We start from the raw sequence: 27,787 nt of genomic DNA, 5'->3' as shown, positions 1-27,787 counted from the left end.
AGTAATTCGGTATGGAACTAGCCCAAGGACAGACAAATAGACAAGTAGAACAGAACAGAATCCTGAAGTAGACCCACATGTAAATGCTCATTTGACTTGTAATAAAGTGACCCAGAAGGGTGGGGGGAAAGCATGGCCTTTTCAATCAGTGCTGCCGAAGCAATAGGCTATCTGTACAATCAGCTGTGGACGCTCACCCCTACCTCACACCACACACTAACGTCAACCCCAGGTGGATATAGACCTCAAGGTAAAACAATAAAGCTTCTAGGAGAAAACCAAAGAGAACAACTTCAGGACCTTAGGGTGAAGTAAAGATTTCTTAGGGGCTTCCCTGGTGGCGCAGTGGTTGAGAATCTGCCTGCTAATGCAGGGGACACGGGTTCGAGCCCTGGTCTGGGAGGATTCCACATGCCACGGAGCAACTAGGCCCGTAAGCCACAACTACTGAGCCTGCGCATCTGGAGCCTGTGCTCCACAACAAGAGAGGCCACGATAGTGAGAGGTCCACGCACCACGATGAAGAGTGGCCCCCGCTTGCCACAACTAGAGAAAGCCCTCGCACAGAAACAAAGACCCAACACAGCAAAAATAGATAAATTAATTAATAAACTCCTAACCCCAACATCTTGTTAAAAAAAAAAAAAACTTAAAAAAAAAGATTTCTTAAACAGGCCACAAAAAGCACTAACAATAAAAATATTGATAAGCTGGACTAAAATAAAAGTTAAGAACTTCTGTTCTTCAGAAGACACCAGTAAGAGAGTAAAAAGGTGAGTCACAGAATGGTAGAAGATATTTGCAATCCATATATATCTTGAATATATAAAGAACTTCCAACAATCAATAAAGAAAAAGCAAACAACCCAGTAGAAAAATGGCAAAAGAGCAACAACAACAATAATAATGTAGACACTTCACACAAGAGAGTATCAAACGGCCCGCAAGCCTATAAACAGATGTTAGGCCTCAGTTTTCCCTAAAGAAATGCAAATTGAAAATCACAATGTGTCATCACTAAAACCCATGAGAATGGCTAATGTTAAATAGACTGACAATGCCAAGTGTTGCAAAGGTATGGAGATAATGGAACTTCCAATATGGCTCTGGGAAGGCGGAATGGTACTACCACTTTCACAAGATGTTCAGTGGGATCTGCTAAAGCTGATCACTACCTGCAAAGTCTCTGAGCCAGCATTTCTACCCCGGGGTATTTGCCCAACAGCAATCTGTACTCAGGTGCACGAGAATCTGTACTCATGTGCACCAAGGACATGAGAATGGTCCTCATGGCACTATTCAAAATAGCCCAAACCAGGAAATAACCCCAATGTCTACACCAACAGGAGGATGGATACATGAATTGTGGCACATGTATATGGTGGAATACTATAGAACAGGGGCCACCAAACGTTTTATGCAAAGGGCTAGACAGTAAATATTTTAAGCTTTGCAGGCCTCATCCAGTCTCTATCACATATTCTTCTGTTTCTTTTCTTTACAATGCTTTAAAAAGGAAAAAAACATTCTTAGTTCATGGGCTGTGAACACAAGCCAGATTTGGTCCCTGGGCCACACACATAGCCTGGTGACCCCTGCTATTTAGCTACAGAAGGCGCTGTTGCTAAGAGCAACGACTCAGATGCATCTCGCAAGCAACACTGAGTGAGAGAAGCCAGACACAAAAAGAGTACATTTATATGAAGTTTCAACACGGGCAAAGCTAAATTACGGTTTTAGACATCTGGGTAGTAGTTAGCTTGGGCGTGGGGTGAGTGGCTGGAAGGGACACAGGGAGACTTCTGGAACACCGGTAACTTTTTATCTCTTGACGTGGGTGCTGGATACACACACGTGTTCCCTGGTGAAAATCCATCAGTGCCCCACCCACTAGGTCTAGAACTAGGTCCACTGAGATAAACATACAGTGTACACTTGCCACTCAACTGATTCAAATAGCAAACAGCATGAAATATCTATATCCACTTTCTTAACAGAAGCAAAGCATTATTAAATTCCACAGAAAGTATTCAAATTTCAACAGAATAATCTGAAACAGAATTCACATGGTTCACACCTGTCGATTAAGGGCATACAGATAAATTTGTGTTAACACATTCCTATGTGCTCAAGATTCATGAACTTGAACTCAATTTCTACAAATCTGGAGGAAGTTACTCCAGAATGAATTACAAAATTCATTTTGTGGTTACCTAGTTTTCCTTAGAGGTCTGTTGAGAGGTGTTAGTGTTTACTAATGTTAAGATTTATTTTTCGTTAAATAGGTAAAATAAGGGTGTTACCCTTTATCTGTTAAAAGCCATGTGGTTCTCGGTGGGCGGGTACCCTCCTACTTGCAATCCCACCAGCGTTTCACCAGACCTTTCCATAGTCTGCTGGCGATGGCTCATCCTGCTCCAAATATCATGCTTCTTCCTTAATGGGGTTCCCCACATACTCTGGTTCCTGATCTGATGAACAATTCATCTCTAGAGCAGAGAAGCGGGTGGACCAGGAACTTAGTATAACCTGGGTCTTTCCCAGATTGAGAGAGCAACTCCACTCACTTCACCCAGAGGACAAATAGAGCCTGGAAAGGGGGTATTTCTGAACATGATGGTGTATGATCATTCTAATGACGGCCCTGGGAAAACTGCAAAAGGTCAAAGTATAGTTAAGATACTACGTTATTAAGATGGGACATGAATTGGAGATTTAGAATCATAGGCCACCGGAGTAGAAAGGACTCTTAAGAAAGAAAGAAAGAAAAAAAATCATGTGGTCCGATTTATTTTAAAGACAAGGAAACTAAACTCCCTACCCCCTAAAAGGGAAATGTCTTGCCTGGGGTCACAAAGGAATTTGGTAGCCAGCCAAGATTCAAACCCCAGCTCTCTGACCCTGGACTCTTGGCAGAGCTGTCCTATGTTACCCTACTTACGAAGGCAAAGTTTCCATAGCAACATGAAATAAAAGCTCCACTAAAGGGATTTGACTTGGTTACCTCTACAGAATTTGCTGACCATGATCCCTCATCTCTCAGGCCCTGAGCAGATACCATCTTGAGTCTCAGGTGGGGTCCGAGACACAAAGAACTGAATACTGACCCAAGTGGACAAACAGGCAGCGGTTTAATGATGGTGTTGGTGCGGTTTCAAAGATAATTATGGTTAAGATGTTCTGCCTTGATTACAAATTCAAGGTAAATAAGAACTAGGGTTTTTTTTTTTACAGGTGGATACTTAAATAAAAGCTCTTCAGCAAGGAACTGTCTTCTTTGATTTCCTACCTAGTGAGCAAAATAGCCTGCATTTTGCAGGAACTTAAAACTGTGATAAAATAGACCATAAAGTAATCCTTCAGAACATTTCTCTACACTGCAGTCAGAGGAACCTTTTCAGACTTGCAAGGCTTATCATGTTATCTTCCTACTTCAAACACTTTTGTTCCCAACGGCTCTTAAGATTTTTAAAAATCCTCAGTACTGGCCCAGAAAGCTCTTTCTGGTCTGGTCTGGCCTCTGTTTGCCTCTCTCCCTTACAACTTCATCTTGTGGTCCTTACCCTATCACTTCTGACCCTACCTCTGCCGACCTTCTGTGAGTCCCCAGAACTTCCATGCTCGGGACCCACATGTGCCCGGGCACCTCCCCTGACTTCAGAGGAGCGTTTGTGGACAATACCTCCGCCCTGCTAAATGCCTTCCGAGCACCGTGGACCTGTCTTTCCTACCTCTTGCCACGTGTTCCAATGATCAACGCATTTGTGAGACTGTCTGAATAAACACCAGCTGCTCTCACTCTATGCAGCTCTGTAACAACAAGGACCAAACCAGGGTTTCAGGACCCCCGTGTCGTAGTGGAGGGCCCGGCACAATCTAGGTCTCAAGTATGGATCAAGGAATGAATGAGCAATGCTTCTCATGAACAACACCTGACTTAATTAATGAAGGTGCTGACGGCTCCCCCCAGTCATAGACATACATGTCCTCAATTCCCTTTTTACTACCCAAAAGTTATAGAATAAAACTGGGAACAGTACTTCCTACTATCTCTTTGGGGGATGAGAAGTAGGAATCCTCAATTTGAGATTGAAAGAGAAAAACAACCTTCTAGTAAATAGAAAACTCTGATGGGTGACTCTGGCTCATTTTCATGCCAACACCTTAGGAAATCATATTGATACAGGCCAATCTAAAGCATCACCTAAGGAGGAAATTTTAAACTAAAGATTACTTAAATCCTATAAACCATGGCCTTTCATTAGCAAAAACAATTCCAAATAACTCTATTACAATTCTTTCAATTCTTTACTACAATTCTTTAAATTATGTACTTATACATGTTTAAAATGCTAAACAGTTTTGATATTTGAATAAAAAATATAAACAAGTCTTTTAAATTAGTGCAAAGCAGTAGCTCAATATAACCTCAATTTTTTATTTATTCCCTTATGGGTAGACCAGTGAGGAACTCTACAACTACTTAACGACTCTCCCTCACCTGAATAAAACAAAAATGCTACATGAAAATTAAAATTGTACGTATATTTTTCCAACACAAAAAATTTTTTTCCATAGGCTTTCCTGTGAATAAATATCCAAGGCTTTGAGATAACTCATTAAAAATTGCTATTTTAATAAAGCACTTAAAATCTGCAGTAAACACACATCCATGTCTGAAATGAAGACACAGACATTTCAACAGATACTAGAAGCCAATGCTATTCACGTTGATTCCAATACAGTGTGCAGGCCACTCAGATTCCATTCCAATCAGTTAAAATCTTGGCCATGCACACAGGGTAACTCTTATTTGAAATGCTTAATGTCCATACATTGGCAGGTAGAGGCACATAATTAGACATTACTATTTATAGCAATGGCATTTTCATCTGTTATAGTTGAGCTAAATTATGATATTCCTTGGCTTTGATAGCAAATAGACTTTCCAGAACCACTTAAAACTAATGCTAGGATAATATAAACACCAACACAATGAATACAGGTGACAAACAATAAAACATGGAGCCTACAAAGGGATGAGAAAAGAACACTGGGACTGTCCAGGGAGTCCGGGGACTTTGGGCAAAGAAATGATGCCTCTGGGTCTCAGGTTCCTTGCTAACTAGCTGAAAGGAATTCTTTGAGTCACCACTAAGATCTGAGTCTTTCAAAGCCTTTGTGTGAAGATGACCTTATTTAGAACCCAGCTATGATAGTTGGAAGCACCATCCCGCCTCCCCCGGGGCCCCTTGTCTCACTTGCCAGGACACATGGGCACTGCCCAGGTTCCTGGGATGGTGGGTTTTTCTGGGTGCCTTTATATACCTCTGTACAGGTAAATAAAAGCCAAGGTTTTGATCCTGGGTGATACTACTAACAGGAAAAGAAATCAGAATGGGACACTGCTTTGCAAGTCAAGATGACAGCGTAAAAGCTTGCTTTTACACATGCCGAGCTAAAAATGACAGCCTGACATCCAAATAAAACATCCAACAGGCAGAAACGTAGTGCTGGAAATGGAAAAGGCCAGTGTCCACAGCAGGTAAAAGTAGCAAGTGCTGAGAAGATAAGGTTCCCTCCAAATGAAACACAGACTGGGGAGCACCCTGAAGGGACAACTGGGGTTTGACTAAGCCAAGTCACTTCCTCTCTATCAGTTTGTGAAGGATGGGAGCTACGTTTCTCTTATTTTTTCTTCTCTGGGTTAGTCTTTCTCAGTCACACAGCCAATTCTTAGCTATATTCAAGTGACTTTTTTTTGTCATTGATATGATGATTTTCTGCCATCTCTGCAACCATATTCCACAAAGAAGGAAGTCATAAATACTTACTAAAGGGACAAGTTGTCAGTGTGCACAGCGATGGTGGCTAGTACATTCCTAATTCCCAAATTAGACAGAGGTAATATCTGAATTATTCTTTATACTAACTTAGTGCTGCTGCTCCCTGCTATAAATTCTAATCCCCCCAAGAACTGGCTAGCCACATAATTCACCAGAAAAAAAAATGCTTGTATTTAAAATAAATTGTCCTGATACAAAAAAAAAACAAACAAACAAACCAAACACACCCAACAGTGTTCAAAACTGAATACTTACTCCTGTGCTCACCAGGGACAACATGATCCTTTCATTTAAGGCTAAGGTTTCTCCCTGTTTCATCTTGATCCTCTTCTTATCCAAGCATTTCATCGCATACCTAGAAACATAAATACTATTGAAAAATCTGCACTGAGAATACACCTAAGTGGATTAAACGATACGCATCATACTGGGGGAAGTTTCTCAAGATGTGGGAAGTGTTTTAAAGAAGCAAAATGCTTCTAAGAAACTAAGGAAATCTGAATCAAGTGGAGACTTCAGTCAATAATAACATGTTTGTTCATTCCTCGTGATGAGTGTCCCACACTCAGTAAGATGAGGACGCTGGGCATGGTACATGGGAACTCCCTGTACTATTTCTGCCCTTTTTCTGTAAACCTAAAATAACTGTAAAATAAAAAGGCTATTTTAAAAAATCAAGCAATAATCAAGGTATTTCTATTATTATATGAACTGATGTTTCAGTTAAATAAGAGAGCATAAAGTAGATGGATATAAAATTCAGGGAAATAAATTTTGTATGTACTGCCACTGCCTAGTACCACTGTGTGTGTGTGTGTGTGCTTTGTGGAGGTGCTGTACATGTCATATTTAGCATTTAGGAATTGTGAATTCAGCACTGGTCAAGACGTAATAAGCACGTAGAGTGTAAGACTCTAAAATGTTGAAGATTGACCAAAGGGGAAGGGAAAGCATGTGTCCAAAACTCCATGTTCTAAAATGGCACTCTATTGATTTATTTTAAATCTATACATAAGTTATCATATTTCAAATAATAAAAAGAATCAGTAAGATTTTTATATTCAAGTTATATTAAAGTTAGTTGAGAAGAAACCGTTGACAGTTTAAGATTTTTGAAGATTTGGAACAAACTCACATTAAGGAAATACAGACATGTTACTCAGCACACTCTGTAATCACAGGTTAAAGAAAGCAGATGCTGGGCTTCCCTGGTGGCACAGTGGTTGGGAGTCCGCCTGCCGATGCAGGGGACGCGGGTTCATGCCCCGGTCTGGGAGGATCCCACATGCCGTGGAGCGGCTGGGCCCGTGAGCCATGGCCGCTGAGCCTGCATGTCTGGAGCTTGTGCTCCGCAACAGGAGAGACTGCGACAGTGAGAGGCCCGCGTACCGCAAAAAAAAAAAAAAAAAAAAAAAAAAAGGGCTTCCCTGGTGGCGCAGTGGTTGAGAGTCCGCCTGCCAATGCAGGGGACACAGGTTCGTGCCCCGGTCTGGGAGGATCCCACATGCTGCGGAGCGGCTGGGACCGTGAGCCACGGCCGCTGAGCCTGTGCGTCCGGAGCCTGTGCTCCACAACGGGAGAGGCCACAACAGTGAGAGGCCCGCGTAATGCAAAAAAAAAAAAAAAAAAAGAAAGCAGATGCTTTTTCAGCAGGACAAGGGAAAGCTGAAAGGAAATTTTTACAAAGGTTTTGGGGGCTTCAGAATTCTGCATGCATGACTAAATTCCCACTGATATACTACTTCACGACACCCAGGTATACCAGTTGTCTGGCTGTGGTAGGACACACAAAATCCACTTATTCCTAACTTACTTACAACTTATAATGTTATGAGTTATAGCAAAACAGAGATAGACGTTCAAATTTGATATTTTTATCCACTCTTCCAGGAGTTCTGTATGACAAATCCATTTGCGAGACACTGATTGGCTTAATTATGGGATCAAATATTGAGCACACATGAAGTGACACATTCTTGAAATATTTACTTTTTATGATAAAGAATTTTCAAAATGCCTCATACTACTTCTATCACCACCCTGCTGTGACGATGTTTAATAAGACCTTTGGATTGCAGACCACAGAGAAGGTGGCACCCACAGGTCTTGAGCCCCTCAGAGTAAGCAAGCTGAGGGCCCCCCGCCCCCCCAAGGGCAGGTGGCAGGTCACTGTCACTGGCAGCCTGGAGGCTGCAAAGGACGTGCTCGAGGATTCATGGGAGCTGAGCTTGGCCACTTCCTAGCTGTGTGACTCCTGAGAAGCGTCTACCCTTAACCTATAAAATAGAAGACTATTTACCACGCCTTGGAGGTTTCCGAGAGTCGGGTGAAATCGTAAATGTGTATGAAGAGACAAATTGGTATTATTTACTTCTAACAACAACACGTGACAGACTGGGCATCCTCAACACCTCGACAAGCAGTTATGATGAAGTAAAACAAAAATTTAGTGAAAGGTAACAAACGACAAGTAAAGTGCATCATTTAGGATCAAAAAGCCCACCGTGCAGCACAGAACTGGAAGGTATGTTTTCTATCACCCCAAACTGCACATGCTTAATCACAGGTGGGTCAGAAGAGAATGTCTCTCCCCTGCAGAGAATTCTTTGCAGTCTGATCGGACTGGGAGGCCATACATAACACCCCTTCTTGGCCACCTCTGGATTCCTGGCTCTTCACCCACGGCCTGAACCACTGCAGGCTCCCGATACACGGTTTCTGGTTACCTTCCCATTTAGCCCTAAGAGGTAGAAGTTCCAGATCATCTTGTTTGCTATGCTTTACAAAATACAGCCTATTTCCTTCTGAGGTAAATTACTGCAGGAGTGAGATCATAGGCTTCCATAAATCTACATAGGGGTTTTCTTTTGATGCAAGCATAAAATTCTCTTAATATTCTCAGCAAAACATATGAGCCTAGAAAGCTTACATTTTTCCAGTGTCTGCTTTCCTGCAACCATATACTTCACCGAATCCTCCTCGTCCAATAATCCTATGTACGCTGAAATCATTCATGGTCAACTGTGAATTCAAAATGCAACATGGAAACGTAAAACTGCATAAAAATTATGCTGTTGTTTTCATGTAAAACATAACACAGTTATTAAAATAGCGATTCAGATACACCTGCCCTTTCCGTGACTGGTCCCTCAAACTGAGAGGTGAGAAGCACAAGGTGGCAGGACATTCTAGAACCACCTTCTATGCAAACTGCACAGAATGCACACCACGGAGGCAAATGGGAAGATGACACAGTGGTAGCCGAATTAGATTGGTTTTCTGATCTCATAAATCTTATATTGGACGATGTACGCTTTGAAGACAAGTGAATGTGAAATTTCCACTCAAAACACAAAGCAACATCAGCTACTCTGAAGTCTATAATTTGGGAACAGTTCAGCAAGGCCAGGAACGTAATGGTAGAAAAATAGGTCCACGTCAAGGCCATCTATGTTTTCCTAACTGTGGGCCATATGATCAGAAAGCCCAACAGATGCTGGCCGTGTGAATGTTTTATCAGTAACGTCAGTGAGTAGAGACGACTCATGCTGGGCATGTGAGCATGAAACCAGACCAAGTGTGAGTAACTCTATGAAGAGGCTTTATTCCTAAGCACTTTGTCAATATCATCCCAGCAACGCCCTGCTTCCTAAGCAGTTTTCATGGCATTAGACAGTACAAAGGCAGATAGGTAGTCCTATGTTCGTGGTAAGAGGCCATCAGATAACAGCAAATGCCTACTAGTTTATGTATCCTCAAATGAAGGGTCAGATGCTTGAAGGGTTTCCCCAGACAACCCTTCAAATATCATGTCTGCAGCCAGGGAGGGGCATCTGGCCCACTAGCTTCATGTTTGGTGCTCAGAGGACATGAGGACATGAAGACATGAGGATACCATGTCTGCTAAAGGAACTCAAGCCCAAGGAAGATCCACAGCACATATAAGGGATTTTTTTTTTTGGCCGTGCTGCGGCATGCCACAGCAACAGACCAGGGATCGAACCCGTGCTCCCTGCCGTGGAAGCATGGAGTCCCAACCACTGGACCGCCAGGGAAGTCCCAATAAGGGATTATTTTTAAAAATGTGTCACTGCCTCTTGCTTCTCAATCCTGCCAGGAAATGGGGTGGAGAGAGGAGGTTAAAAAGAAGAAGAAGGGGCTTCCCTGGTGGCGCAGTGGTTGGGAATCTGCCTGCCTATGCAGGGGACATGGGTTCGAGCCCTGGTCTGGGAAGATCCCACATGCTGCGGAGCAACTAAGCCCGTGAGCCACAGCTACTGAGCCTGCATGTCTGGAGCCTGTGCTCCGCAATGGGAGAGGCCGCAACAGTAAGAGGCCTGCACACCGCGATGAAGAGTGGCCCCCGCTCGCCGCAACTGGAGAAAGCCCTCGCACAGAAACGAAGACCCAACACAGCCAAAAATAAATAAATAAATAAATTTTTTAAAAAAAGAAGGAAAAAAACCCCACTTCTTCCAATAGTACTGCTCAAGTGAAAAACTGAAAAACAAAATCCAGTTATTTCTTTTTCTCACTTGCAAACCTACGTGAAGGGAGAGCATGAAGGAAAGGGGAAGAGAAACGTACACTCTAAAAGCGAAGGAAAGAACCTGCCCTAGAATTACTGACAGTGAAAAGCTAACAGAAGATACAGTGCTAAGGGGTTAATGTCAGAAAGTAGCCTGTCTTTGAGGACTGCTTTTATCATTCTCAAAATAATAAAAAACATGAAACCGTGGTCTAGTAAAAGATGTCATCATGTTTATTACATCATTGCACCTAAGAATAAGAAAAAAAGGAACTTTGCCAAGATGGCATAAGGCACGGGCATATGGGAATTACATTATGTAGAAGACTTGCATTTTTACAACTACTTCTGTTAAAAGGTCAATTACCGCTTAAAATAACCATTCTTAAATAAATAAACACATTCTTACATGAATATGAGAAAAGAGAATTAAAATTCGAAGTGTTTACAATTGGGTATAGGAGGATGGAGTTTTCATGCATAAAGCCATAAGCACGACATCTGTTTGGGCAGTGTGTTACCCTTGGGAGTATGCTGCCGAATAAAATATTTTCTCACGAAGTTGAGCCAGAGGAAATTTTTATTTAAAAAAAGAAAGGCAAAGATGATACTCACATGGATATTTAATTCCACGTTTTTCCACTGGCAAAATCTAGTGAACTTGTCACTGAAAAAGAACGTAAGGAATTACTGAAAAGTTAAATATCAAGTTAACTGAGAAACTAGAATTGTACTGCTTGTGTTGCTTCTCAAACGGAGTAAGTTTTCATAAACATTTTTTCACAAAGGATTCACCTGGTATTTAGGGCTTTATTTTATGATTCAAATTGAAGACTTTGTGTTTCCCCTTTAAATGTCATTATGCTGTGGTAACATCTTTATCTGCGTCAGCACTGTCCAACAGACGGGTAACAGAAGCTGCGTATGTAATTTAATTTTAATAATATATTTTATTTAAACCAATATATCAAAAAATTATCATTTCAACATAAAATTAAATCAAATCAATATACAATTTTAATGAGACAGTCTACATTCTTGCTTTTCTATTAAGTCTTTGAAATCTGGTGGGTATTTGCCCAACTTAATTCAGACTAATCATATTTCAGGACTTCCACAGCTACACGTGGTTAGTGGCTACCATACTGGACAGTGTAGCTCTCAATGACAAAAAAAATTGCTGTTTACAAATAATTAGAGGGGTAGCAAATATAATACCTAAATAGTGCTTATCATGCTCCAGGCCCTGTACCTACTCCTTCAACAACTCCATGATCAGGTACCGTCATGATGCCCAACTTACAGCCAAGACCACCTGAGCTTGCCCAAGGTCACACGGAGAGAGAATGGGTGGAGCCGGATTTAAACCCAAACCAATGTCTGCCTCACAAAGATGCAAACAGTGCAGGAGAGAAACCCTCAGACGAGAATCGGAACATGGAAGTCATAATGCATTGATAAGCTCCCAGTTTACTCAACTGCTGGAGGAGTGTTTTTTTCATCCATGAAGTAAGAAACATATCTATCCCATTAATAAAGGCATTATTGGGATTATTTTTTATTAATGAGCAACATATCTATAAAATGTTTGCTTTTAAATTTTTTTCCAGAAGAAATGCATTCTGGATTGAATACTCCTTAAAAGCAAAGAACATTTCTGGTGATTGCTGGACTTCATCTAGCCCTTGGCATGATTCCTTACATAGGAACGGTATTCAGGGTTCTATGAAGGAATGAATGAATTAAAAAAGGAAGAAAGGGAAGGAGAGAGAAAGGCAGGAAGAGAGGGAGGGAGTTCTCATGAAGTGCAAGCTACAGGTATTATCAGCACTATAATATGATGCCTTAAGGCATCCAAATATCCCAGGTCACTGGGGGTTTCATCTAATATGCCTTCTAAGGATCTTTTAAAAATATTTCTGAGGCTAATAATCAAATTAAGAATTAAAAGCAGAAGAACTCTTGTAATTACACAGCATCTTTTTTCACTGACTCTGAAATGACTTTTAAAGAGTGCTTCACTGATCCTCCTAACATCTCTATGAGGTTGGTAAAATAAATTTTGAGTTTCTGAGAGTTATTTCAAAGAGTTTTTTTTTTTTAAGCATGGTGAGTGCAAAAGGTGAAACCACACTGGGGTGAATAAATCCATGACTTTGAAATCACTTGGTGTGTGAGGCTAGCTCACACCCTGCCTTCTCACGGATTCTGGAGTTCAGAGATGGCAACGGAGGTGGGGGTGTGGGGGGTGTGATCTGGCACATTTTATGAACTTGCAAACTAGCTGGGGAGGGTAAACAACCAGGGATAGAGAAGTGGCCTGCTGGCCAAGAGAAGAGTCGAGGAAAATCAACTCCCAACCCATACCCTGCGCCAAAAGAACACACACTCCATCAAAAAATAAGAACAGATATTTTGCCCATTAAATACGATAGCAAGTTCTTCTTTAGGAAGTACAGATGGCTGCTGGGTGTCCTGGCTGTCGTGTGCCCGCGGGGTTCCTTGAGCTCCATTCCTAGGCAATATCTAGTCACTAGAATGGGCACTTCTGGATGGGGAGGAGGAACCGGGGCTGAGAATAGGGCAGAGCCTGGGCAGCACACGGCTTCAGAGCCAGAGCCCTTGCAGGTGACTTAACCGCCGCCTCGGACGGAAGAGCAGGGGTGAAAGATACAAAGACCACTGGGGCGCGGCGAGGGTGAGCAGAACAAGTGTTTTTAACTCTAACCCCTGACGTGGGCTTTAGATTACTGAGCAATCTGATGTTCACTGCTGAAGCGAGCCTCACCAGCCTCATCCAGAAGAGGGAAAGCCTCCCTCTAGGATTCAGCCCCACAGGGAACTTAACCCCGTGTCCCTGCTGGGCCTCAGGAGAAGGTGGAGAGGCAGGCTCAGCACTGCTGAAGATGTCCTCCTTTTTTTTTTTTTTTAAATTTAAGTGAAGTATAATTGATTTACAATGTGTTAATTTCTGAACAGCAAAGTGATTCAGTTATACACATATATATTCTTTTTCATTATGGTTTATCACAGGATACATGTGATATATATTCATTATATATTCATTATGGTTTATCTAGTTCATTATTCATTATGGTTTATCTAGTTTCCTGCTATACAGTAGGACCTTGTTGTTTATCCATTCTCTATATACTAGTTTGCATCTGCTAACCCCAAACTCCCAGTCCAACCCCTGCCCCACCCCGCCTCCCCCTTGGCAACCATAAGCCTGTTCTCTACATGAAGACTTCCTCTTTACTCCTCTACTATCAAACTGCAGTGTGGCCACGGAGAAAAATCGCCTGAACCGTGAGGCCCTCAGAGAGCACAGCCAGTCCTGACGATGCTGAAGTCTACAAGGTTCTATTTATGGAGTGCCTGTGCCTTTCAAAACCCAAACTCTGGACTTCCCTGGTGGCGTAGTGGTTAAGAATCCACCTGTCAATGCAGGGGACACGGGTTTGAGCCCTGGTCTGGGACGACCCCACATGCCACAGAGCAACTAAGCCCGTGCGCCACAACTACTGAGCCTGTGCTCTAGAGCCCGCGAGCCACAACTACTGAAGTCCGCAGGCCTAGAGCCCGTGCTCCGCAACAAGAAGCCACCGCAATGAGAAGCTCGCGCACCGCAATGAAGAGTAGCCTCCGCTCACTGCAACTAGAGAAAGCCCGCGCGCAGCAACGAAAACCCAACGCAGGCAAAAATAAATAATAAATTAATTAATTAACAACAAAAAAACCCAAACTCTGAACTCTTGGCCTGACAATGGATTTTTTACTGTTAATTTGATAATGTATTAACATAAAAAGAACCAAAAATATATATATATAAATGAACTGACTTTAAAAATAATTCACTTATATAAAATGGTAAGTTTCAGAAAATCCAATGTGCAGGCTTGCCTAAAATGCAAATAGCTTCACTCGTGTTTCCTGTGGTGATAAGAGTGAATGGTTAGGGGGAGGAGGCTGGGAGAGGGATGGATTAGGAGTCTGGGTTTAACAGATGTAAACTACTACACAGAGAATTGATAAACAACAAGGTCCTACTATACAGCACAGGGAACTATATTCAATATCCTGGGATAAACCATAATGGAAAAGAATATGAAAAAGAAAGTGTGTGTGTGCGTGTGTGTATGTGTGTGTGTACGCATATATATATATATATATAATTGAATCACTTTGCTGTACAGCAGAAATTAACATTGTAAATCAACTATACTTCAATAAAACTAAAAAAAAAAAACCACACAGCGAATGGTTAACTCGGTGGGAGAAAATGACTGTGCAGGTTTACCTGGTGGATACACAATGGAGTTAACAAGACCTCTTCCCCAATTTTAATTACCATCCCCATTTCTCCCCTCTCCACCCAGGATCATATAACAGTGAGGGTGACCCAGGAGTTTGGGAAGTCAGACTTTAGCATCAACAGCAGTGGAGACGGCCCAGGACTTGGTTGAGTCTCACCCCTGGGCCGGCATCCTATCCCCTCAGTTTGATTCCACGGCTTTTTGGCAAAGCCTCTGCTACTACTCAGAAGAATGTAATCGTTTGTATGCAGATTCATTTCCTGGTATTGACTCCACTCCAAGATAAAATTATCTCCTGAACTCTGGTAGAATCATGACACAACTTTTTTAGATTTTAATTATTTTAGTTCTATGAACATGTGGAGAAAAAAAAAACTGCAGTGAAGTATTTGCTCTTAAAGGGCAACTACTGAACAGCTGCAGGCTGCTCCATCGATGAGGCACGGTCATCACGACAACTGTCTAGAAATTAGCCGAGTTTATGGAGAAGAGGACAGTCAGTGTGAATGCAGATTCAGTGTTAGGAAGTCCAATTCCAAAGGTGCATCATCATAGAGGCAAACTCAAAATACTGAAGGATGGATTGACTCTTAGGTGTCTGAGAAGCATGTGAACACGTTTATAGGCATTACCAAAAAATTTCAGGATTTTATAAGACAGACATACCCTATAGCTTGAGTAACCCAGAGGGGCGTATTTATCGGGTACATTAATGATATATATGACTACAGACATTTGCCGATACTTAAATTCTACTATGTAAAGAATCAAGAGAAGGCTTGTCTCACTTTGAAGGATATGATTTCAAGATATAAACAAATGAATTAGATATAGACTCGTGCTTACATTAGCAAAGGTGTCCCAATAAGATACTTTTAATTGTGAGGTTCCTTAGCCTATTTAAATTTTGGACCATTTGGAAGCTAAAGAACTAAAGGCCAGTGGGATGTTAAGATATACAAATCCTAAATTATAAAGTACAGAGGAAACAGTCTAATGCAAAGCCTGGCACATAGCACATGGTCAATAAATGCCTGTTGAATGAATAAATTAACACATTTTAAGGACAGCACTTATTGGGTAAAATGAGGTGCACCTACACAGTACAAGATCTTATCAGTATAAATACAATGATATATAACTAAGATAATGTTACATGTCAAATATATCTCTATTAAAAAAAAGATTTTATACATAAAGTTTCATACCTTTCCATGAATTTTTGAAAGATGCTGCCTCGAAGACTTTCACAAATTTCTTCTATGTATGGCTGGAAAGGATGGAAAAGAAATTCCACACTGCATCAGTAAGAACAAAATAAAGTGAAAAACAGAGAAGGACGAGACTCAGACGAGGTGAGGCTCCAAATTACGTGCTCCCACAGCACCTGGTACTCGCCCTTCGCAGCCTTGTCCAGTTTTCACCAATGGACTCATGGTCACGATTATTTACTTGTGGTAATCTACACCACTCAGTGGCATGTTCCATGAAGGCAAGGACAGGTCTGTCCTGTGTGCCACTGCATCCCTCCTGCCTAGCACGGCTCCTGGCAAGTCACAGACACATCTTAAATGGCTGGAATTAGCTTCATGGGCATGTGACCCATGCAGTCCCACAGAAGAGCCCAGGGCTCGGTTTGGTGCCCTGCTGTTGTCATCCTGAAATTCTTAATAATTTCTGAACAAGGGCCCCCAGGTTTTCATTGCATACTGAGCCTTGTAAGTTACACAGTGCATCCTATAAATTACTATTAATTATATAATTGCTATTAATTATGATTATCATAAATGATCAGCATTAATATTGACTTTTAAAGACGAAAAGCCAAGAGACCCATGGAGTAAATATTTTTTAAATCAGCTATTCCCAAGGTCTTTGAGCAAGTTCACGGCTAAGCGGGGGTTAAGGCAAGGGCTCCTTGCTCACATGTGCAGTGCCCTTTCCCTGTGGAGAACAATCTACTTCAATATCATGCCACTTTACACATTACCAAATAAACTGCATAAACTTATTTTCCACGGGATGGACTTCAAATCAAAACTATAAAAATATCAAATGCCAACATCTCACAGCTCAGCCTGGAGCCACTTAGATAGCTTTGGAAAATATCTTCATACCCTACACTCACTGAATGATGCAAATTTAATGTTTTCTGTGTCTTCGTAGATCATCCTGAAAATGTGCAAAAAAGAAGGACCAGATCAGGAACTGTCCAAGGCAAGTGATCAAACTAGGAAGTCTGCAGAAGCCACAGTCACCAACACAGGCAGTGAGACCACCGCAGCTCGCCTGGGAGCCTCACTTCCTGCCATGAGGCTAAGCCACCTCCACCCCCTGGCAGGGCTACTGCTGCTGTCCTGGGCGGGGCACTGGAACTGGTCACTAAAACCAAATAGACTTTGTTCCCTCCTTAGTAACGGGGGAAGCTGAACTCTCTCTCTGAAGTCCTTTCCAGCTCTAAAGTCCTGTGTTTCTATGATGACACATAACAGCAATCTTCACTAACTCTTCTAGATGCTAAAGACCAAGGGCCACAAGTCTCAAGAGGCTCAAAAGACAAAAGAGATCAAGTGTTGAAAGATATATGAAAAGCCTAAATTTGTATATCACAGATTTTCTATTTACAAAAACTGTTACGTTAATATTCTTTCATATTTTATAAAACAGCCTGTACTTTTGCTAATAAAATAAAAGTTCACCAGAAATTCTTAAGACTGCCACTTTCAACACAAAGAACTACAAAATGTGTCGGGTAAGCAGTGCAAAAGCGAGAGTTCAATAGTGGGGTCATGAGCAAACAACCTCACCTGATTCTCGGTTCCCTTAATCTGTAAAATGGGAGAGTCACATCTAATTTTCAAGGCCACTGTGAGAATTTAATAAGATTAAGAATGTTGAGAGCCAAGCACAGGGCCTGGAATGTTCTAGGAACCTAAATGTAAGCCAGGACCCCTCCCGATTTTTGCCACCAAATGTACCTGTGCAATTATTTATTTCTAAAGTCAATTTTGCAAACAAAAAGAATAAAAAGTATTTTGTTTTTACTTTCAGAGCATTATTATTATTATTATTATTATTATTATTTTTTTTTTTTGCGTTATGTGGGCCTCTCACTGTTGTGGCCTCTCCCGTTGCGGAGCACAGGCTCCGGATGTGCAGGCTCAGCGGCCATGGCTCACGGGCCCAGCCGCTCCGCGGCATATGGGATCCTCCCGGACCGGGGCACGAACCCGTATCCCCTGCATCGGCAGGCGGACTCTCAACCACTGCGCCACCAGGGAGGCCCCAGAGCATTATTTTAAACTACCTTCTTCTTGATAAGAAATTTCAACTCAGGCATCACACTTCCTGATGTCTAAATGTATGATAAACCTACAGTAATCAAAATAGTATCGTACTGACATAAAAACAGACATTATGGACCAATGGAACAGAATAGAGAGTCCAGAAATAAATCCACACACTTATGGTCAACTAACCTTTGATAAGGGTGTCAAGCACACAATGCGGAAAGGATAGTCTCTCCAATAAATGGAGAATGAGACTGGACCCTTATCTCACACATATACAAAAATCAACTCAAGATGAATTAAGGACTTAAATATAAGACTTGAAAGTGTACAACCACTAGAAGAAAACACAGGGGAAAAAACGTCTTGACATTTGCCTGGGTGATGATTTTTTGGATGTGACATCAAAAATTCAGGCAACAAAAGCAAAAACAGACAAGTGGGACTGCATCAAACTAAAAAGCTTCTGCAGAGCAAAGGAAACAATTACCAGAGTGAAAAGCCAATCTGTAGAATGAAAGAAGATATTTGCAAACCATATATCTGATAAAGGGTTAATATTCAAAATATACCAGGAACTCGACTCAATAGCCAAAAACCAAATAACCCGATTCAAAAGGGGGCTGGCTGAGGACCTGAATAGACATTTTTTGAAAGACATACAAATGGCCAACAGGCATATGAAAAGGTGCTCAACAACACTAACTATCAAGGAAATGCAAATCAAAGCCACAATGAGATATCACCTCACATCTGTTAGGATGGCTATTATCAGGAAGTCAAGAGGTAAGTTGTTGGTAAGGATGTAGAGTAAAGGGAGCCCTTGTGCACTGTTGGTGGGAATGTAAATTGGTGCAGCCATTATGGAAAACAGTATAAGGATTCCTCAAAAAATTAAAAACAGAACTACCATATTATCCAGCAATCCCCCTTCTGGTATATATCCAAAGGAAATGAAATCAGTATCTTGAAGAGATATCTGCATGCCCATGTTCACTGCGGCATTATTCACAACGGTAAAGATATGGAAACAACCTAAGTGTCTATCAATGGATGAATGGATAAAGAAAATGTGGTATGGATACATATATATATATATACACACACACACACACACACACACACACACACAATGGTATAGTATTCAGTCTTTAAAAAGAAGGAAATCCTGCCATTTGTGACACCATGGGTGAATGTGGAGAACATTATGGTAAGTGAAACAAGCCAGACACAGAAAGACAAATATGATATGATCTCGTCCATACGTGGAATCTAAAAAAAGTCTAACTCATAAAAGCAGAGTAGAATGGTGGTTGCCAAGGGCTGGGAAGTGGGGGAAATGGGGAGATGGTGGTCAAAGGGTACAAAGTTTCAGTTATGCAGGATAAATAAGATCTGGAGAGCTAATGTACAGCAATGGGGACTACAGTTAATAATACTGTATTGTACACTTGAAATTTGCTAACAGAGTGGATCGTAAGTGTTCTCACCCCCACACATACACACAAACACACACACACACAAATGTAACTAGGTGAGGTGATGGATATGTTTGATTAGTTTGATTAGTTTGATTATGACAATCACTTCACAATGAATACGTGTATCAAAACATCACATTGTACACCTACAATTATATACAATTTTTATTTGTCAATTATAACTCAGAAAGTCAGGGGGAAAAAAGAAATTCCAACTCAAAGAATATCCACTAACTTTATGGTTAATGTCCCTCTACAAACAGGACATCCAAACATATAACTTCTATCTATACTTTGACCACTGTGTTCTGATGGTACATGTCACACTGAATTGCACTAATACACCTTCTTATTTAAATCAACTTAATAGGGACTATTTCCTTCACCTTTGAAATAAGAATACCAGCCATTCTATATCTATTTTTTCCGAATATTATTTAATTATTTTCTTATGAACAAATCAGTAAAGTGGTTTTGAAAGATATTGGAGAAGCTCCTAAATGACTGTTCCTTGAAGGCACAGAGAGAATTTTGGTGGTCTTTGTATCTCATCTGGAACTATCTTTTTAAATGCTATTTATGCTGCAGGAAAAGCTAGCATCAGAGTTGTAAAATCCACGTACTGCGAGGTATAATTTAGCAACGTTAGGTGTAATTGACTACGAGACTGTCTCTGAACAGCGTCAAAGTCAGACAACTCAAGTTCTGACAGGAAAATATCACAAAGGCAACAAACGGCAGATATTCACGTTGCACTTTTTGAATGTACAGTGCTTGATAAGAGCTGACATTTGCGGAGCATGGCAACAGACAGGCCTAGTGCAAAGCAACTCACATGCACTGAATCCTCAAGCCCCCTGTTTGCGGGAGAGCCTGCTGTCACTGCCGCTTCACGGATGGGAAAACTGAAGGGAGGAGAGGTATGGTAGCTTGCCCAGGGTCTCGAAATCCAGGGCACTTAATTTCAGAGCCCAAGCTTATAACCAACTAGACTATAAAAGGTGTCACATTTTAAGAAAAGTCCATCTAATTATTTTAGCAGAAAGGCAGCACGCGGTCTGTTACTGTACCCAAATGTTCTCGGAGCCAAATCAATATTTTCTCTATAAAATAATCAGATTCATTTTGTATGTAAATAAAACCTATCATAAGGCACCTAGGTAAAGATCAACTTACTTCTCTGTAAATTACTGAATAATCCAGGAAATGGATAAATTATTTTCATTATGAAAATCATTACATTAATGAATGGCATTCTTCCATATTTCTTGTGACTCACAGAAACATGAAAAGTACATTATCCACTTGAAAATTTGACCGTGTCCTTGCAAGCTGCCACCTCTATAGGAAACCCACAGGATGAGAGAAAAGGCTTTGGGGAGGAGAAACCATTACATCTGAAGATCAGCAAATACATCGGCCCATCAGTTGTGGATCAAGTTTTCTGAGGCTTGTCATTTAAATCTTCATGACTGTGCTGTGTTCAAGATAGAGGAGCCAGGGCAAAGTCCAGTTTCTCAGTCACAACACCAAGGCCGTTCAAACATTCCCTCTTGATTCTTGAAAATGGATCTATTTCATCTGGGGGATAATCACCGTGGGGGTCAACACCTGTACCACTAGAAAGTAAATCTTGTCAAGTCCCCGCTCTTCACAGGTGCCTGGGATGTCAAACAGGAAAAGGCTTTTTCCTCCAATGTCTTGTCTTGATTGATTTATAGAAAACAACATTACAAGAACGCTCCAGTGGCGTTTTTCAGGAAAGCCTTCACGAAGACTGTCGGCAGAACAGCACATTTCAATGAGAAGACAGGCAATACTAAACTTCAGTTCTTCCAGATAAACCTCCACGTACGAAATACAGCCTCATATGTCAATTCCCCCAGCACTTCCACACATGCAAAGAATGTCCCCAAATCCAATTGTTAAGCAAATTAGAAACATTTACTGTGAAAGCACTTTATCTTACCTGAAAAAGAGTTGATGACACTTGTTTCTTGGATAGATGACTTTGCACATGTTCTACAGCTTGCTTTGAGAATGGCTTTTAAAAATCAAAAAAACAATGTTTTTGCCACAAATATAAAACAGAGCAAACCTCTGTATGTTTAACGATATCAAACATAAAATTTAACACAAAAATTGCTAAGCAGTAACCTATAGGGATTCTATCAACACGCATTCTTTAAAAAAAATTTGTTGGTTGTCTGCAGGCAAGCCAAACAGATGACTGCTCCTCTGAACTTCCAGGGTTCTTAGATACCATGTCGAGAAGGATGCTGTGCACGGGGGCATCCAACTGACATACCTAATCCCACAGGAGATTAAGATGACTTCGATTAAAAAAAGCTGTAAGGAATCGTATTATCACCTTATTCAATGCATCATCCCTCAACTGGCTGATACTGGGGTCCTAAACATGTAAAATTTCTATTGTACGAGAGAAAGTGAATGCATGATAATATACCTAAGAATTAAACGTCAGGACTGCAAAGCTAAATCACAGTGTTGAAAAGACTCTAGGTTAAGGAAAATCTTGCTGTAACCACAGGGGAGAGGAATTGGTTCTAAAACAATGAAACTCACACTGACAAAGGACACACTCTGTCCTCCCCCAAAACTTCAAATTACATCTGCAGCAACGCACGAGAAGAAGAGCTTAAAAAGCATATCACACTGCTAAAACCCCTCTAAATTGTTGACCTATACGAAAACTACGTTTACAGAGGCTTTCACAGTGAACACCTGGCATTTACCAAGGTTCAACCATTCTCCAGCAAGGTAGCAAGGCACAGAGCATTACGATTAACTCTAGCTCAGAAGTTCAGTAAGCACTGTAGACAACACAATAAACACAGAAGCACAAACATATATCATTGTCATGACCACTGCTGTCCAGTCAGGCTCTCTGCAATGCTGGTGAACCTGGGCTGACGCAGGAGCCACCAGCCACATGTGGGTATTGAGCCCTTGAAATGTGGCCCATGAGGAATTAAACTTTTAATTCCATTTTAATTAATTTAAACAATTTAAATACCCACATGTGGCTAGTGGCTACTGCATTGGACACAGCAGCCCAGGGCTCTTAGGATACCCCTTTGGAAAACAAGTCTTCATGTAGAGAGATTACATGGTAAATTTTCATTATTAATGATTCCACTCACTCCTGGTGGAATAATTTCCTAGGAACCCAGCTTATCCTAATGACTGAATTAGATTGTTTCTCTGATTTATCAATACAAGGAAAAAAAATGGTTTCAACCATCATTCAACTATTAATGAACTACATTAACACAATAATTACAATCCTCCTTATTAATTCAAAGAAAGCAGTTAAGATTTTTATTGGTCAATATATGATTAGCCTACTGTTAAAGGAGAGCTAAATGAAAAACAATAAAGCTTAATTTCCTAAAGAAAGTCTAGAATTGAGGTTGGCTTTTTCTTCCATTGATCTGCATTAGCCATTTTATCAATGTTTGCAGTGAAAGTATCCACTTTTGGAAACATACCAAGAGTATATGGAGCAACAGATACTGGATCAGTGTTATCAGGAAACAAATGACAAAAACAGAAGAAATGGGTTCCATCCTGGATGAATATCATTTAATTTTTAAACCTCTTCCTCCTACTTTAACTTTCATCCTGGAAATGTTTGAAGGCTGTCTCATATTTACCCATATTAAGTAATAAAACAAAAAGAGATACTTACATGTGAACAAGACAGCAGCTCCTTCATGATGTAAGTATCATAAATTTGTCGACTTCTACAAAGGCGATCTTCCTCATTCTCAAGCTTTTCATATTCTTTTATCTGGATGGTTAAAAGTTACCATTGTTAGGTATTGTCTTCCTAGAAACTTACTTTATTGAAGGATATTACTAGTCTTGGCAGAAACCACTTCCACATGAGATCAAGCAAATTACTTGAATCGGCCATTCCACAGGAAACAACTACTTCTAATGTTGTAATAATGAAGTTGGAATAATTTAAATTCAACTTGGAACATACGAATGGATTTTTTCCTATGATGAACCTTGTCGCTTAAATTTAGAAACACAATATTAGGAAACAAATACTGCCATGGTTACAATTATCTTAACGATGCACCAGCCATGGACCATTCATCCTTGCCAAGTCTCCTTTCCAAAGCACAAATAATTTAAATTTGTCCATAATCCAGTTCTAAGAGTTATGATGGGGCTCGTTCTCACTCAACTACAGTGTTACAAAATTCAGGAGGAAAGGGCTTCCCTGGTGGCGCAGTGCTTGAGAGTCCGCCTGCCGATGCAGGGGACACGCGTTCGTGCCCCGGTCCGGGAAGATCCCACATGCCGCAGAGCGGCTGAGCCCGTGAGCCATGGCTGCTGGGTCTGCGCGTCCGGAGCCTGTGCTCCGTAACGGGAGAAGCCACAGCAGTGAGGGGCCCGCGTACCGCAAAGAAAAAAAAAAAAAAATTCAGGAGGAAAAAATAATAATAAATTGCTAGGTTTCCTGCAAAGAGATTTTTAGAAATCAACTAAATATTTTGGAAATGCATTAACCATAGACAAAAGCATTGGTTTTTCACACTGGAACCTTCTCTGCACTCTAAAAGTATTAACAGAAAGGGTCCTTCAAATTGTATGTTTTGCCAATAACTTAAGGGAGGTAACCTGACGGGTGTTAAGATAGACCAAATAATAAAATGAGCTTTGGAAATATTGGCTTTATGAGGACATGGCCCCTATTACTCCAACCTCAAAACAGAAGTTCTCAGATCAGAGAAGTATTTTTATTTATTTACAGAAATACATTTAATCTAAGAGACCAGAAGAGAATGAAAACACAAATTAAATATGGAGCTGGTAGGAAGACTGTAGCAAAGATTTTCAATATAATGACTAATAACTACATATAACTTATTTTTGGAAAAACAAATGCTCCCACCAAGGAGACAGTTGTCATACTGACTTTCATAATATCTGAGTGCTCTTTATTCTGCTATGATAAAAAGTGGGGCTGATTACTCCTATGGGAGAGAGTATAAACTGAATAGAAATAAGTTACCTTTTTTACTGTACAGCCTAACAGTTTTGAAATCAAAACCAGTAAATCCTATGAAAATTTCTGATAATGAAAGGGCACGGTCGGCAGGGAGAGGAATATGTACAATTCTGACGTCCTATACGAAGGCTAACTGGTTCACACACTGAGAAAAATTCTGGGATCATCTTAATTGCCCTTAAATATCATCAGTGAGATGGCTGAAATTCACAAGTCTGTAACTGCCTGGGCTTAGAATGGAGTCTTCTTGGAACAGACACTAAAATTTAACAAAAAGGCAAGAGGACTAGGGTAGGTTGATACCCCATCCAAGAGGAAAACACTTAAAATTTTTTCTTTCTTTTAAAATTTTTATTGAAATATAGTTGATTTACAATGTTATGTTAGTTTCAGGTATACAACAAAGTGATTCAGTTATATATATACATATATATATATACATACATACACACACACACACATATATTCTCTTCCATTATAGGTTATTATAAGATATTGAATATAGTGCCCTGTGCTATACAGTAGATCCCTGTTGGTTATTTGTTTTATATAGAGTAGTGTGTATATTTTAACCCCAAACTGCTAATTGATCCCTCCCCCCCATCTTTTGGTAACCATAAGTTTGTTTTCTATGTCTATGAGTCTATTTCTGTTTTGTAAATAAGCTCATTTGTATCATTTTTTTAGATTCCACATATAAGCGATATCATATATTTGTCTTTCTCTGTCTGGCTTACTTCACTTACTATGATAATCTCTAGGTCCACCCATGTTGCTGCAAATGGCATTATTTCATTCTTTTGTATGGCTGAGTAATATTCCATTGTGTGTGTGTGTGTGTGTGTGTGTACACACACACACACACACACACCACATCTTCTTAATCCATTCATCCGTCAATGGACATTTAGGTTGCTTCCATGTCTTGCCTATTGTAAATAGTGTTGCTATGAATACTGGGGTGCATGTATCTTTCCAAATTATATTTTTCTCCAGAAGGAAAACACTTTTTTAATGAAGAAGCAATTCAGCAATGTTGGCATAACCAAAGGATCTGGGCTTAATCATCCAAGGTTAATTCAGGAGAACATGTCTAAAGGTCCAAATACCATGCCAGATGCAAGTACGGTAGCTGCAAGGAAACAGAAGCCAGACACAGAAATCTGAGGCAGAGTCAGAGAATAAACAAAGGACTCTAGTTTGGTAGATGTCTTTTGATGTTTTGTTTTAGTAAGGTCCAGAAATTAATGCCAGGATGCTAGGATAGAACAGGTGGACTGTTAGTGAACCAAGGGCAAACGTTTCTGCCTAAACATACAAACTCTAGGAAAACTAAACCTTCATGGAATCATTATCCTTGAAAACAAGTGTAATGAAACCAAAGTCTATGTTCTGGGGACCTATAAAGCAAGCTGACACCTGGTTAAGCAAATGCTGATTCTATGGGAGTTTTCTATGAACCATAATAATCTGACAATACAGAAAATTCTAGTTTCTTGCACAAATGATGCTCTGAACCACAATTCTGGCTTTAGTAAGTGCCTCGTATCTCATAAACTCCAATTTGAACAACAGAAAAGGTTAATTCTTAGTAGGCAAAGAAACAGCCTAAAGCATCCCTGGCTGTAATTCACTTTCTATTATCAGTTAAGACCACTAATTAAAGAACATGCAGTCAAGTATCAATTGGCTCTAGACAGGATGTCCTGGTGTGCAGAGCAAATGCCACCCCTAATTCTGACAGTCAGGTTGTCCAGAGAACCTGAGCAGGCAGAGGCCCAAGTTCAAGGTGAAAAGTCTCTACTACAGCAGAACAGAAGCTTCGCCATCAGTGATGAACATTCACTAACCATGTAGTCCTCCCTTTCTGCTTTGGTGGTTACAAAGCTCACAGCTGAACATGTAGCCTAAATACATAGAACCCTAAGAGCAAGCCCTTTTGGTCCACAGCTGTCATGGTCCCCACTTTCTTGCCTCCCGTTTTTCCCACTACCATTCCCATGAGACGGTCTAGTAAAGCCACTAAGGGCCTCTGCCTTGACCAATCAAGGATCTCTCTTTTTGCCCTTAGCTTCCTGACATTCCAGCAGCATTCAGCTCAGTGGTCCCCTCCTGCCTTCTTGAAGGCTTTCTTCTCTGACTTCTGGGATCTACACTCTGCAGGGGTTCGCCACACTGGCTCCTTTTCTTCAGTTTCCTTTGGTAATTCTTCCTCCTCTGCTATACTCCTAAATACCAGAGTGCCTCAGGCACGGTACTGGGGCACCCCTTTTTCATCCACTATATTCTCCTTAGGTAAAGCTATTCAGTCCCATAGTTTCAAACACCAATTATATTCCAATGACTAAGTGTGGATCTCCAGGACTCACTTCTCACCCAGAGCTCCAGCGTCTAAATATTTAATCACCTACCAGACATTTCCACATCCTCTCTCCCCTAGCCAATCATGCTCTTCCCCTAGTCTTCTTTATCACAGAAATGATAAAACCATCCTCCCAGCTGCTTAAGCCAAAAAACTGGAATAATCATCATTGATTCTGCTCTTTTGCTCACACCCCTGTCCCCACCACCCCCTACATCCAATTCATCAGCCAGTCATGTTGGCTTTATATTCAAAATTATCACAAACCAGGGCCCTCCTTCAGGTAATAGTAAACTAAACTCTAACAACAATTCTGGACATATATAAAACCCAACTACACTGGACCACTGGAGAGTGACCAAAAGTACAAAGATAATGGAAAAGGGGCATCAAACAGAAGCTGGAAAGTAAGAGAGGATATTCCTGAAAATGAAGAGCCAGAGCAGAGCTCCAAAATTTTACGTACAAACTCTCAAAATCTCTGGTGGACCCCATAATGACATGTGAGCATGACAGACCCAAAGCAGTCCAGCTAAGGTTAAAAGAACTGAACAAGGTTCAGTTGCTACCCACTGTATGAGAAGACAGAGCATCAAGTCTGAGTAAGCCAAATTAACTGCTGAGACAAAAAAAATCAATACCCTTTGGAGAAGCAGAGTTTAGAGTATCTACAATATCAATGAACAAGATATAATCTAAAATTACTCTATCTATGTAGAAACAGAGAAATGTGGCTCATACGCAAGAGAACAGACCATCAGTGAAGACCAATCCAAGATGATTCTGATGGAATTATCAGAAAAGGATTTTAAAGGAGCCGTTATAACTATACTAAAAGATGTACAGAAAATATGCATGTAATGAATAAGAAGATAGGAAATAGCAGCAGAAAAATAATAACTATGAAAAGAACCACA

General features: G+C 40.7%; 1 protein-coding gene across 3 annotated transcripts in view; it reads right to left on the bottom strand.

Annotated features, from left to right (window-relative positions):
* The window catches only part of GRK3 (G protein-coupled receptor kinase 3), a 133,091-nt gene that overhangs the window by 36,670 nt on the left and 68,634 nt on the right, over positions 1-27,787 (bottom strand). For all 3 annotated transcript variants that reach the window (XM_081253214.1, XM_081253215.1, XM_081253216.1), the window contains 6 exons: positions 23,174-23,275; positions 21,431-21,505; positions 15,899-15,960; positions 10,990-11,041; positions 8,776-8,867; positions 6,102-6,201 (listed from right to left, as the gene is read on the bottom strand). In XM_081253214.1, coding sequence (XP_081109340.1) covers positions 6,102-6,201; positions 8,776-8,867; positions 10,990-11,041; positions 15,899-15,960; positions 21,431-21,505; positions 23,174-23,275 — 483 coding nt within the window. The remainder of the gene's footprint in view (positions 1-6,101; positions 6,202-8,775; positions 8,868-10,989; positions 11,042-15,898; positions 15,961-21,430; positions 21,506-23,173; positions 23,276-27,787) is intronic.

The sequence above is a fragment of the Mesoplodon bidens genome (genome assembly GCF_964165515.1).
Source record: "Mesoplodon bidens genome assembly, chromosome: 13".
Taxonomy (NCBI): Eukaryota; Metazoa; Chordata; class Mammalia; order Artiodactyla; family Ziphiidae; genus Mesoplodon; species Mesoplodon bidens.
Note: the sequence above shows the minus strand (reverse complement) of the source record. Positions and strands in the feature narration are given on the sequence as shown.